General features: G+C 40.8%; 1 protein-coding gene across 5 annotated transcripts in view; it reads right to left on the reverse strand.

Annotated features, from left to right (window-relative positions):
- Positions 1 to 11,008, reverse strand: part of cltcl1 (clathrin, heavy chain-like 1) — a 29,954-nt gene that overhangs the window by 10,868 nt on the left and 8,078 nt on the right. For 3 of the 5 annotated variants that reach the window (XR_004331951.1, XM_032515651.1, XM_032515649.1), the window contains exons 2-21: positions 10,436 to 10,643; positions 9,984 to 9,986; positions 7,827 to 8,095; positions 6,769 to 6,930; positions 6,415 to 6,528; positions 6,156 to 6,329; positions 5,845 to 6,042; positions 5,388 to 5,588; positions 5,120 to 5,272; positions 4,447 to 4,569; positions 3,813 to 3,950; positions 3,543 to 3,707; positions 3,155 to 3,335; positions 2,847 to 3,010; positions 2,607 to 2,732; positions 2,361 to 2,503; positions 1,177 to 1,411; positions 963 to 1,085; positions 714 to 859; positions 170 to 353 (exon numbers count right to left, since the gene is read on the reverse strand). Coding sequence is in view for 4 of the 5 variants with exons in the window: in XM_032515651.1 (XP_032371542.1) it covers positions 170 to 353; positions 714 to 859; positions 963 to 1,085; positions 1,177 to 1,411; positions 2,361 to 2,503; positions 2,607 to 2,732; positions 2,847 to 3,010; positions 3,155 to 3,335; positions 3,543 to 3,707; positions 3,813 to 3,950; positions 4,447 to 4,569; positions 5,120 to 5,272; positions 5,388 to 5,588; positions 5,845 to 6,042; positions 6,156 to 6,329; positions 6,415 to 6,528; positions 6,769 to 6,930; positions 7,827 to 8,095; positions 9,984 to 9,986; positions 10,436 to 10,643 (3,210 nt within the window). In the remaining variant the exon portion in view is untranslated. The remainder of the gene's footprint in view (positions 1 to 169; positions 354 to 713; positions 860 to 962; positions 1,086 to 1,176; positions 1,412 to 2,360; positions 2,504 to 2,606; positions 2,733 to 2,846; positions 3,011 to 3,154; positions 3,336 to 3,542; positions 3,708 to 3,812; positions 3,951 to 4,446; positions 4,570 to 5,119; positions 5,273 to 5,387; positions 5,589 to 5,844; positions 6,043 to 6,155; positions 6,330 to 6,414; positions 6,529 to 6,768; positions 6,931 to 7,826; positions 8,096 to 9,983; positions 9,987 to 10,435; positions 10,644 to 11,008) is intronic. The other 2 variants (XM_032515650.1, XM_032515652.1) reach the window with 1 other exon arrangement.

An 11,008-nucleotide genomic window follows, 5' to 3' on the forward strand; every position in this document is an offset into this window, starting at 1 on the left:
AACTGTCCTGTCAAATTAAAGGCCTAAAAAAATGCCCAAAAAATAATCTTAAAAAAAAAAGAAGTACTCTGATCAGTACTCAACTTTAGCCAGCCATACAGTTACTGAAGAACTTGGCATTTAAAATAATAGTATCAGTGAAGCTGGAGCAGTTTTACTTTTATTTTACCTGTATGGCTGAGGTGTTGACATCAAACTTCTTGAAAATGGCGAACGCTTCTTCAAAGAGCTCATTGCTGATGGCAATGTTAGCGATGTCTGGAGCGTCGTAGTTGTCTAGCCTGTTAATGTACTCCATCACACGAGTGCGGTCGGCCTTGATGGCAGTCAAAATCAGCAGGTTCTGGAGGTTTCTGGGAATATACCCAGAACAGGGGATTATTAAAAATATTACGAGTAATGCGGTTCAATTATAATTCAATTTTCAATTAAATAAAATTGTATCTATAGTGTCAAATCACAACAGGAGTTATCTTATGACATTTACAGATAGAGTAGGTCTAGGCCACAACAATTTCAATTTCCCACAAGCAAGCATTTGGTGCAACAATGGCGAGGAAAAACTTCCTTTTCACAGGCAGTAACCTTGGACAGACCCAGGCTTTAGGTGGGCGGCCATCTACCGCTGGCGGTTAGAACACATAGACAATGATACAGATATACAGAAATAACGACTGGATTATGATGCCTAAAAAGCTGTAAGCCCACTGTACCTGTGTTCACTGAAGACCGAGTTATCAAGTACAATCTTCTCCAGCAGTTCAATCAACTCGTTGGGCAGGTCCGCAGTCATGAAGGCCTTGACTGTGACTGACACCTCCTCTGGGTCCTGGGTCTCTGACAGTGCTGTCTGCACCACCTGAGATAGATTTATTTGATAGAATTCATCAAATAAACATTGGAAAAACACCACTCATTCAAATCCTGCATTACTTCAGCAGTGAAGCTGGAGGACACCTTACCTGGTCGATGAGTTGTCTTCTGAAAGGGTTGTTTTCTTCTAACACATTTGCCCAAAGCTCTGGATCTTTCCGTCGCACAAGATATCGAGCCTCACTCTTGAATAAAGAGTTCTCATTGCACACCTGAGAAGAAAAATTTAAAGTGATTAAAGATTTATCTATGTTAGAATTATGTAAATGATCCTCTAAATGCTGCATAGTGTGATGTACACACTTTGATGAGCTCCAGGTCACACTGTCCTCTCTCATAAGCCACACAGGCCAGGTGGGGATCTCTTTTCTCGCAGTATTTTCCGACCACAGCGCTCTCATAGAACGTGTTCTCCTTCAGGAAGCGTTCGGGTGTGTTGTTGCTATCAATGTAGATCTTGGCCAGGGCATTGTGGGTTGCCGGCTCCTCACATCCATCATGGATACGGGACTCCAGCCATGGCAATAGAAGCTTTAACCTGAGAAGATAATGGAAATACACACTGTTTTGTTCTTCTGTTTTCATCTTCACTAAATCACATAATATGAAGCATTTAGAAGAAGCTTTAAACTAACATGCATCTGACGAAGGATGCTCTCTAACCCTTGATACTGGTGGTATGAAGCGTAAATTATATCTTTGTGTTGATGTCTCACTGTTACTGTTGTGTAATGCACTGACAAAAAACAAGATGGCAGTGTTGTGCATTCAACACTCATGCTATACTGAAAGTATTTATGTTCATATTCTCTCACAATTATTTTCTAATACAGAGTTGTAACAATGGGTTTGTAGTGAAACTAGCTTCACTGGATAAAGAAAAGCTATTTTTTTATTGAGTTATCTGCGTAAAACACGGGCCTCCAAAAGCCCAGGAAGAATCTGCATTGGAGGCACCTTGTGTGCTAAAATTAAACTATTTTTTTCAGCTTCTGTAGAGCAAAAACTGCTGAGCGTACACAGAGCAAAAGACAAACACAAGAGCCTTCATATTTCTTCATATTTAGTTGTCTACATGTTTCAGTCACCTCTGTTTGTCTTTCACTGTGTGTGTGAGTGTGTTTGGTGATTTAAGGACACTACAATAAATATTTCAATTCCTGCAGGCAAGGTGGTTGATTATCTCAAGCATTATTGAGAAAGGGATGATGATTGTCTGTTGTTTTTTTTTGAAAATGTGAAAACTTGAAGATTACTGTTTTTTTTTCTTTAAGGTGTTGCATTCTGGAAAAAAACGTAGTTAAATTTTTAACTAAAAGGTTCAATTAAACACCCATTAGGTACCTACAAAGACGCAAATTATGCTTTTGCTATAGGTACCAAGTAACTTTAATGGACAAATATTAATCAGATGTTAAATCTAATGAGACATACAAAAGTAACTATGTAAGCCATTTACCGTTTTTACCATTTTCATTTAGTCTTACCTATTCCTTTTCTCTACCTCCTCCACCAGCTCATCAGTGGAAAACTGCCCTCTGACCACCATGATCAGGTTCTTAATGACATCCTCAGCACAGTCGACATCCAACAGGCCGCCTATCACCACCGGTAAACGACTGGGGTTCACCTGAAAAAAAATTGCAACAAGTTCTAAATAATTATGTCAACGTTCAGACCAAATGAGGCTTGGATTAAATGGTAACCAGCAATGTATAAAGAGTTGATCTTACTTTTTGTACGTATATTTCAATGTATTTCTGTAGACTGTTGCGGTAGAGGTAGAGCACTAGGTCATGGACAAAGTCAAAGCGATCACACACAATGATGAGAGGAAGCTGGTCTGTTAGCTTGGCCTCCTACGAAGAGAAGAAACATGAGATTAAACTGTATCAAATGGGTAATTTATCACAAATGTGCTGCTGAATGATAAAATCAATCAAGAACACTCTAACATGAGGGATCTTTTTTACCTTGAGGAAGTTTTTAACCCTCTCTGGGTCATAGCAGTTGCTCTCTCTACATATCCTCTCCACTTCTTTGATCTGGCCTGTTTTGCAGGCAGCCTGGATGTACTTAAAGTGAACGTCAAGCTCCTGGCTGAAATTCACAATCGACCCGAGGAAGTAAAACAAGCCTTGAATAGAGATGGAAGGGGAGAAACAGCACAAAAAGTCAGCTCAATCTATGATAACTTAAATCCTAAATTTATCACATTCTCTTGCTTTAATTCAACATACCCAGAACTGCACCTCAACCCCCACCCATGTGTGACACCTACCCTCATAACTCTTGAAGGATTCAAAGAGCTCCACTAATGCCTCAGTCCCCAGCTGCTCATGATACTTAGATGCTATCTGGACACACAGCTGCAGGTTCTGCCTGATGTTAGCCGACAACATGGCCCTTAAACACTCCAACGAGTCTTCTACTGATAAAGAGCCAAAGAAGTTCACCAGCCACTAAAAGGATAATCCGAATAATGGAAATGGAAGATAGAGAGAGAAAGTGAGACAGCAGGGTAACAAGGGGGGAAGAGGAGAAGAGGGGTTCAAAAGGCATTTTTACACATCATCAAAAACAAAAAGAGTAGAAAGTGGCTTCGCCCAAGAGAACGATATTCACGCGTGACATGGACGTTCGGAGCGACCAAAAATCCACAGGCATACCTCAGGGTTGAGCAGATGTGTGTGCACCACGGCTCGTTTGATATCATACAGGTCGGTGTAGTGTTCAAGAGCTCTCTGCAGCAGACCTGCCTTCTCACACAGCTGAGCAACGTGGGCACGGTCATAGTGTGTAAACATCTGGTTCCCCAGGATTGCATCTGCTACCTAAAACAAGTCATACAGACATAATCACACAAACCGTGCTTAATATTACCAAAGGTGGAGTTGCTTTTTGTAAATCAGGAGAGTAAGACAAATCTGAATGTTCACCTGGGGGGCATGTATGAGGTTCATCTCAAGCAGACGTGTATGTAAGTGTCCTTCGGCTGGGCGGTTGTTCTTTAAAGCATCTAACAGGAAGGAGGTGCACTGCTGGATCAGGTTGCCCTCCATGAATACATCTACAATCTACCAAAGAGCAAGGGGAAAGAAAGAGAAATAAAAAGAAAGAACAAAGTAAGGAGAAATGTTAGATTTTTTAATTCCTACCACCTGTGAAACATGATTTGAGTAGGCATGTACGGTAAGATTATAGTCATTAACAACCACAGGCCCGGTAGCCAGATGTTTCAGCTTTTCTTATTTAACAACATTTGTAGAAGCAACAACTAAAAAATGCCTGTGCGTGTTAACTTAGAGAAGCATCAGGTCATCAAGTCATCTGGTTGAGACTTGGACTGAGCAGAGCGATAATCTGGCTTTGAAAAAAAGGAGGGGGTCACTGACTCAGTGAATTCCTTACATTGTTGGTACATCTGGAATAACACAGACGGAGGCTCCCACATTGGACAATTTGTGTGTTTGCGTGCATGTGTGAGGGTAAAGGTGCAGATGTATATTAAAAAGAGGGAGTAACAATGTATGTCTTGAGTAAGTAAGGAGGTCATGTTGGTGGGTCCATTACCTGGTTGATGTTGGCCAGCGGCTCCTCATCCTGGACCAACATCTGGGCAAACTGCAGTCCCTGGTCTGGACTGACACGCATTACATTTCTCAGCAAAAACACCCAGTCTGGGGTGTAGCCAACCTGTGAATGTACCGTTGATAAACCAGCTAAAGACGCATTTCTCAATTCAGTGATAATTAATTCATAAAACAACACCTAGTATTATATGCTGTACTCAATATACAAACTCTCTCAAATGTATAATAAACATTCTAGCACAATATATTTCCACCAAATAGTATTGTGTGGTGTTTTCACACACTAAGTTATACATGCAATGAATAAATGTTTAGATTTAAGGGGCTGCATTTGATACTCAGAAAATTAATATAGCAGAAATCGAATAAAACTATTTTCTATGTAAAGATATAGTGGAGTAACGTCACTTCCTCTGTGTGTGTTGTTATCCGAGCTTCTCTGTTTTGGTAGCTGGTGTGGATGTTAGTGCATGTGAGTGCCTTTGGTATCTGATGGCAAGGGCCACAACATTATACATTATACGTTATTGGACGAGTTGGGGAACGTACGTTGAGAGCCATGTGGAGGCAATGCTCAACCACTTTTTTCTGAATATTAATTACCTTTTAAATAAAGAAAAGGAAAACTGGAGTCATGGAAGCTTCTTGATTACCTTTTTAGCATACAGCACTATCTTCTGGAACTGGCCAGTCTCAGCGAAGCACTGGATGACCTTGTTGGGCACGTTAGCTCTGAGGTACACACTAAGAGCGAGGGTGGGGTCAGAGGCCTTCACCAGGTCTCCCAGCTCCTCTGAGCACTCCAGCTACAACACATCATACAATCAAAGTTATCAATAGTTAGTGATCATTGTGCAGATGATACTGCACGGTAAGCAAGCAGCATTTAATGGTTATGTTGTTCTAATCATCCAGTCCTACCTTGTCCTCCTTCAGCCATTTCTCCAGTAGTTGCTTGCGGCCCTGCTGCAGGACAGGCCTGCACAGCTCCAGAGACTCAAACTTGTTAAGCTGGCCCTGGTCCAGCAGAATACCAAAGTACTGCAACAGTGGAGAGGCCTGACCTGGCTGGGCCGGGACACTCTGAAACTTACGGATGGTTTCTGCCGTCCGTAGGATACCCTGAGCAGAGGAAGGATGGCAAAGAATATTTACTGCATCTTTTGGACTTTTTTGAGTTTCATTTTTTACAACACTAAATTACAGCGGGTGTAATTGATTCAGTTTACATCATCACCAGAGAAATACTCTACAAATTGATCTACATTAAGTGCAAATGAAAAGATGTGTGCAAGCACCTTTTCCGACTTTTTGCCAATGTATCTGGCATGTATTAGGATGCGTAAACACTACAATGTAGCAGTAAACACAGGCGTACCTTGGGTGCTGATGCAGCAATCTTTGCAGATTCTGAATAACTTCCCTGGGCAAAGAGAGTGTTGAATTTCCTGGCAAAAATCTCCTCAGCCCCAGCAAGGTTTGACCTCACAGCCATCCTCAAGGCTAGATCAGGGTTCTGCAGGACGTTGGTGGCATAGTTGACAATGTTTTCCTCCTCAACACACACTGACAACACCTGTAAAAAAAAAAAAAGAAAAAAAAAAATATTAAACATATAAATACTGTTCAGTAGATTCATTTATGTTGTAAAAAAAAAAACTTTACTTATATTTACTGTTAGTTTCTCACCTGTCCCTTCTTGTTGACCCCAATAATTCCGGAGGTGGCTTCATGAGGGGCGGTTACAAAGATGGTCTCTGCACTGATTCGGTTCATGTAGATGCAAACTCCAGACTCCAGGTCATACAGGTGAATGTACCCATACTTTGTGATCAAATATATCACACCATGCTTATTACCAATCTGAGGAAAATGATCAGAGACAGAGATTTTCAGCAGCCACCCTTAGTTAACCCAAAACTAATAGGCAGCAGTGGTCTTTCCTTACCTGCATAGCTACAGGAAAGTCTGTCTGAGCCTCTGGAGGGAAGAACACATCCACTGCTTTCTTAGCAAATGGCTGGTTTCCTGCAGCTGGCTGACCAACTTCAATAATATGCAACTGGAGAAGGAAAGCGCACATAAAGAAACAACCACAGTAGACAGAAAACCACAGTATAGCAATAATATCAACACAAAGGAGCTGTTGACCAAGAAGCATGAAGCATTAAGGTTGTTTCCCCCATGATCTTAACTAAAACTCTACCTTTTTTTTTGTAAATCAGAGCTCTTTGTTCTGATACTTAATCCACTGTGATAGCATCATGAGTGAAATCATTGTGTAAAGTCTAGGGGCCCTCACCTTTCCCCCAGCCTGTGAGCGCACAGCAAAGCAGAAGAGGGTGGAGGGTTTGGCATTTCCCTCCACTTTGAACTCGCCAAAGGCAGCGGCGTGGCCCTCAATGGGCTGGGACACTTTCCTGTCAACAGAATACAGCTGCATCGCCCCAACCACACGGTTTTGCTGCAGGACAGAGAAACGGAACATTATTGAAGCATTTAGGTCATTAACCCTGTCAGGAATAGTTCTCTATTTTGAGAAATTAGTATTGGCTTTTTTGAGTTAGACAAGAAGATCAATATTCTAGCCTGATGTCTCTGCTGGTTGCTGGATATTTACATTGGCAAGAAAAAAATGTCCAGCATGTAAACCTGTCACTTTTGCACTTTTGTGTGATCCCCACTGTATTAAGTATAAGGGGTGTCTTCGCCTTGGACAGCCCAGAAAGGGGTATATTTGCAAGACATCTTTGCTGCTGCGACCGGGGGTCTTTATGTACCTTCACTTGCCATTACCGTGTCATGTGGCGGCTCCCCAGGCTTCAATGACTTCCATCCCTTTGTATCGTAAGCATTTCTCATGAACTTGATGATATAGGTCATGCAGTGCTAAAGCACTGCCATCTGGGAGTTTGAAATAGAATGAGAGTTACTAATGTAACTATGGTTCTACAAATTCTGGGTGATCGCTAGAGTTATCTGTCACTCAGAATCTGGGGGAGAAGTCTCTGTAGGAACAGACTGTGTGATGACGTTAGGGTTTTATCCTAAAGTGTGCACCCTACGTCATCGCATGGTCATGGGTGACTGTTTTGGCATAACGACTCAACCTGCACATTTGCGAGATGGAGATACATCAGTGCTAAAGCACCGCCAGTTAGCAGTCATCCAGAATTCATAGAACCGTGGTTACATTCGTAACTCTCTTCATCCAGCTGTTTTTTTAATGCAGGCTTTGTGCTAAACCTTCTGTCCTATGAGCTATACTGTAGATAAGGGATCAGAGAGCAAGTGATTAATCATGCTAGTTCTTTAAAAGATGTTTTTCTGTCGTGTGCACTGTCATGTGTGTTTTCATACCTGTGCAGAAATCCCTATCAACAGTAGCCACTTCTGTTGTTCGTCAGTTCTGTAGTTGATGATCTGACATCCCGCCAGACTAGCGTGCCGATCAAACACTTTTGTGGGTTGGGAATCCCCCTCCATGCTCCAGTGAAAGACAGCTGTATCTGTCACCAGGGCAACAGTGTTTACCGATATCCACTTCCAGAACATGACCTCCTCTGTCATAGTGTGAGCCTTCACCTTACTCTTCATCTCAATGTTGAAGATCTGCAGCGTCTTGGCAGCTGAGGGGAGGTAAAGAAACGGAAGGAAGCAGTTAGACAACCAGGACAATACCACTGTATTTACTGCCTGCATGGCATTCTTTAACAACCATGACTACTTAAATTATGTATCACATTTTCAGATGAAATACAGTACTTTTTTTGTATTTCATTAACTGTTTAAATAGGGCTATTTTCCTAACAAAGAAAAACCACATTTAACCTATTTTTTCTTCTTTTTTTTAATCAAAATACATGAATTTGTGGAGGTTTGAGATATGAGGCTGTTTGGTTTTGTTATGTTTTGTTTTGTCTTGTTGTTTTCAAGATCATTACATATATTGTATATCGTCTTAGTGGATGCCCCTGTCCCAAACTACGCTCCCACTGGCCACCCCTACATTTTAATTTGAAATATTTTGAACAGAATAAATATTTCGCCAAACATAAAGAGTGGAGCAAAACTTTTACTGATTTTCTGAAATGTCTGGTATCTGGGACTTATCACTGTTAAAGCCAGCCTATTCACAGCCCATTCACCTCCTTATCATAAAAAATATTTACTCTCCTATATCTTGTTGTATATTACCACTAGGGGTGTGACGAGACGCTTACTCCACGAGACGAGACACATCAAGAGATGGGTTCACGAGAACGAGACAGATGAGATTTTTTTTTTAATTTAAAGAAATCCTCGATGAATATATGAATGGAAAATAGTTTTTTTTATTCAACTGAAAAATCACAAAATGCCAAAAGTGCATTTTGAAATCAACTATAATGATGAAGGTTATTTAACTTCTTTTTTTTACTATTTAAATGAATTATATGCAGTAAAGTACAATTTCCACGAAATCTAACTCCTAACTCCTAACAATGATTTAAAAGTGGCAGGGGGATCTTCAATAGTATTTCACGCTCCATCACGCTGACATCACATCGCCTCACGAGACAACTTTTCACCTCGAAGAAATCTCGTCACTTTTTTCATCTCGCGAGATCTCGTAAAACGAGATCTCGTCACACCCTTAATTACCACACACAGTTTTTTTTTTTATTTGAGCAAATTTCAAGATATCCATCTTCAATAAACAGACCTTCATATGAACAAGTTTAAATGTAAATACTCTGGAACAACACTGAATCTGAATAATACTTTTTATTGGGACTATTTATTCGGAGAAGAAAATGGTTGGTTACTGCAAAAAAGTGACAGCTTGATTTTTTTTATTTTAATGTAACAACTGTTCAATGTTGTGAACCACAAATTTGCCATTTACCTTCACTGTATTGAGGAAATCTCATAAACAAATGTGTCGCAATATGAGCAAATAAAAAAACTCTGCATTGCTAGATACCACTAGAGGACAGAAAGTCTAGTACTTTTGCCTTTATGGTTAAGTGTGTTTTATAGCTCAAGGAAGCAGCACAGTAACCTGGCTGACACTTCCTTTGTGCAACTGACCTCAGCAGATGGCAGCTTTACCAAGGTCATAATGACTAACTGACTAAACTTAGACAGTTTGGCAGAGCCATAATAATGTTTCTGTGTATATGTGAATATTGTTGCAAGCCCTTCATATGACCGGTAACAACCTACATTTACCAATAAAGTTACAGTGAAACAAACAGTTGAAGTAATGCATGATTTGGGTGAATACTGGAGCTGATGTACAGGCTACCATCACGACACACAGCTATGATGATCCATGAATGGCATCCCTATGTAGCAAGGGAAGATCTGATTTGGCTGCTGGCACACGCTCACACAGGCGTGCCCCCAACACTTTTCAGTCAGTAGTATCTTTGTACTTGAGATGGGTATGTGGGAAGCTTTTATGAGAGAGACATGGCTAAGGTATCATCACAACAGAGTGCCAGATGGATAGGCAGACAGAAAGCAACTCACCGTCTGAGAAAGAGTAGAAAGCAAGGGAGAAAAAGCAAAAGTTTCAATCAGGTAAGTATGAGAAGACAAATATAGACCAGAGGGAAAGGGCCAATGGGGGCATATGAGGAGGGAGGGAAGCATTATAGCCAAATCATCCTGATCAGCGCTTGTGTTTGGGCTGTAAGGCCTAAATTCAATAGCAGAAAATCAATTTGCACAACCAATTTAGTACATTCAGGCAATAGAACTGAGTGCTCTCTACATATTTACAGCCTTGACAGAGCATTAGACTGTGGCGTTCCCACTGCAATACAAGTAGATGGCTAAATCAGTTGGAACTGGAGACAAACAGTTCAAATACCATGCAGACTTCATCCTGGGAATTTAAAACAACAAGAATAACCTCAACACTTGGTATAAAGCAACTAATAATCCTAGCAAACATCTCACCATCCATCCTCTTACTGTACCTTTCAGGGCAATGACCTTGCTGGCGGGATTCATGATGGCACTGTCGGCAGAGATCGGTCTCCTGATTGGGTTGGTGGGGTCAGACATATCCACAATCACCACCTGGTTCTGATCGCCCACCTTCTCTCTGATGCAGATGAACTTGTCCGACTCCAGGGTCAGATAGCTGAACCCAATGTTGGCTGGGTTCACGCCCATGTTCTGCAACTGGAAATATTTAAAACAGTAACAATGAAAACCTTTACCCTATTTGAGTAACTTAACTACTATAGTATTTAGCATTTTTAATTTATTTAAATTCTTGTCAACAATTACACCTAATAACTGAAAAATACATCTCTAAACACAAAATATTCATATATCTACTTACAAATACATTATACATTCCATTCTAAATGGGAAGAATGTCACCTAGTCTATATCCACGACCTTTCAATTCCGGATTGCTCCATTGCCGCCGGAAATTCTGTCACATCTTCGTTACCCTACGCTTTCTTTGTGTTGGAATATTAAACTCTGGTCAATTTATGAGTACTATGGTTAACTGCTCCTCAGATCTCTGCAGGGTAAAT

This window comes from Etheostoma spectabile, chromosome 5 (assembly GCF_008692095.1).
Source record: "Etheostoma spectabile isolate EspeVRDwgs_2016 chromosome 5, UIUC_Espe_1.0, whole genome shotgun sequence".
Classification (NCBI taxonomy): domain Eukaryota; kingdom Metazoa; phylum Chordata; class Actinopteri; order Perciformes; family Percidae; genus Etheostoma; species Etheostoma spectabile.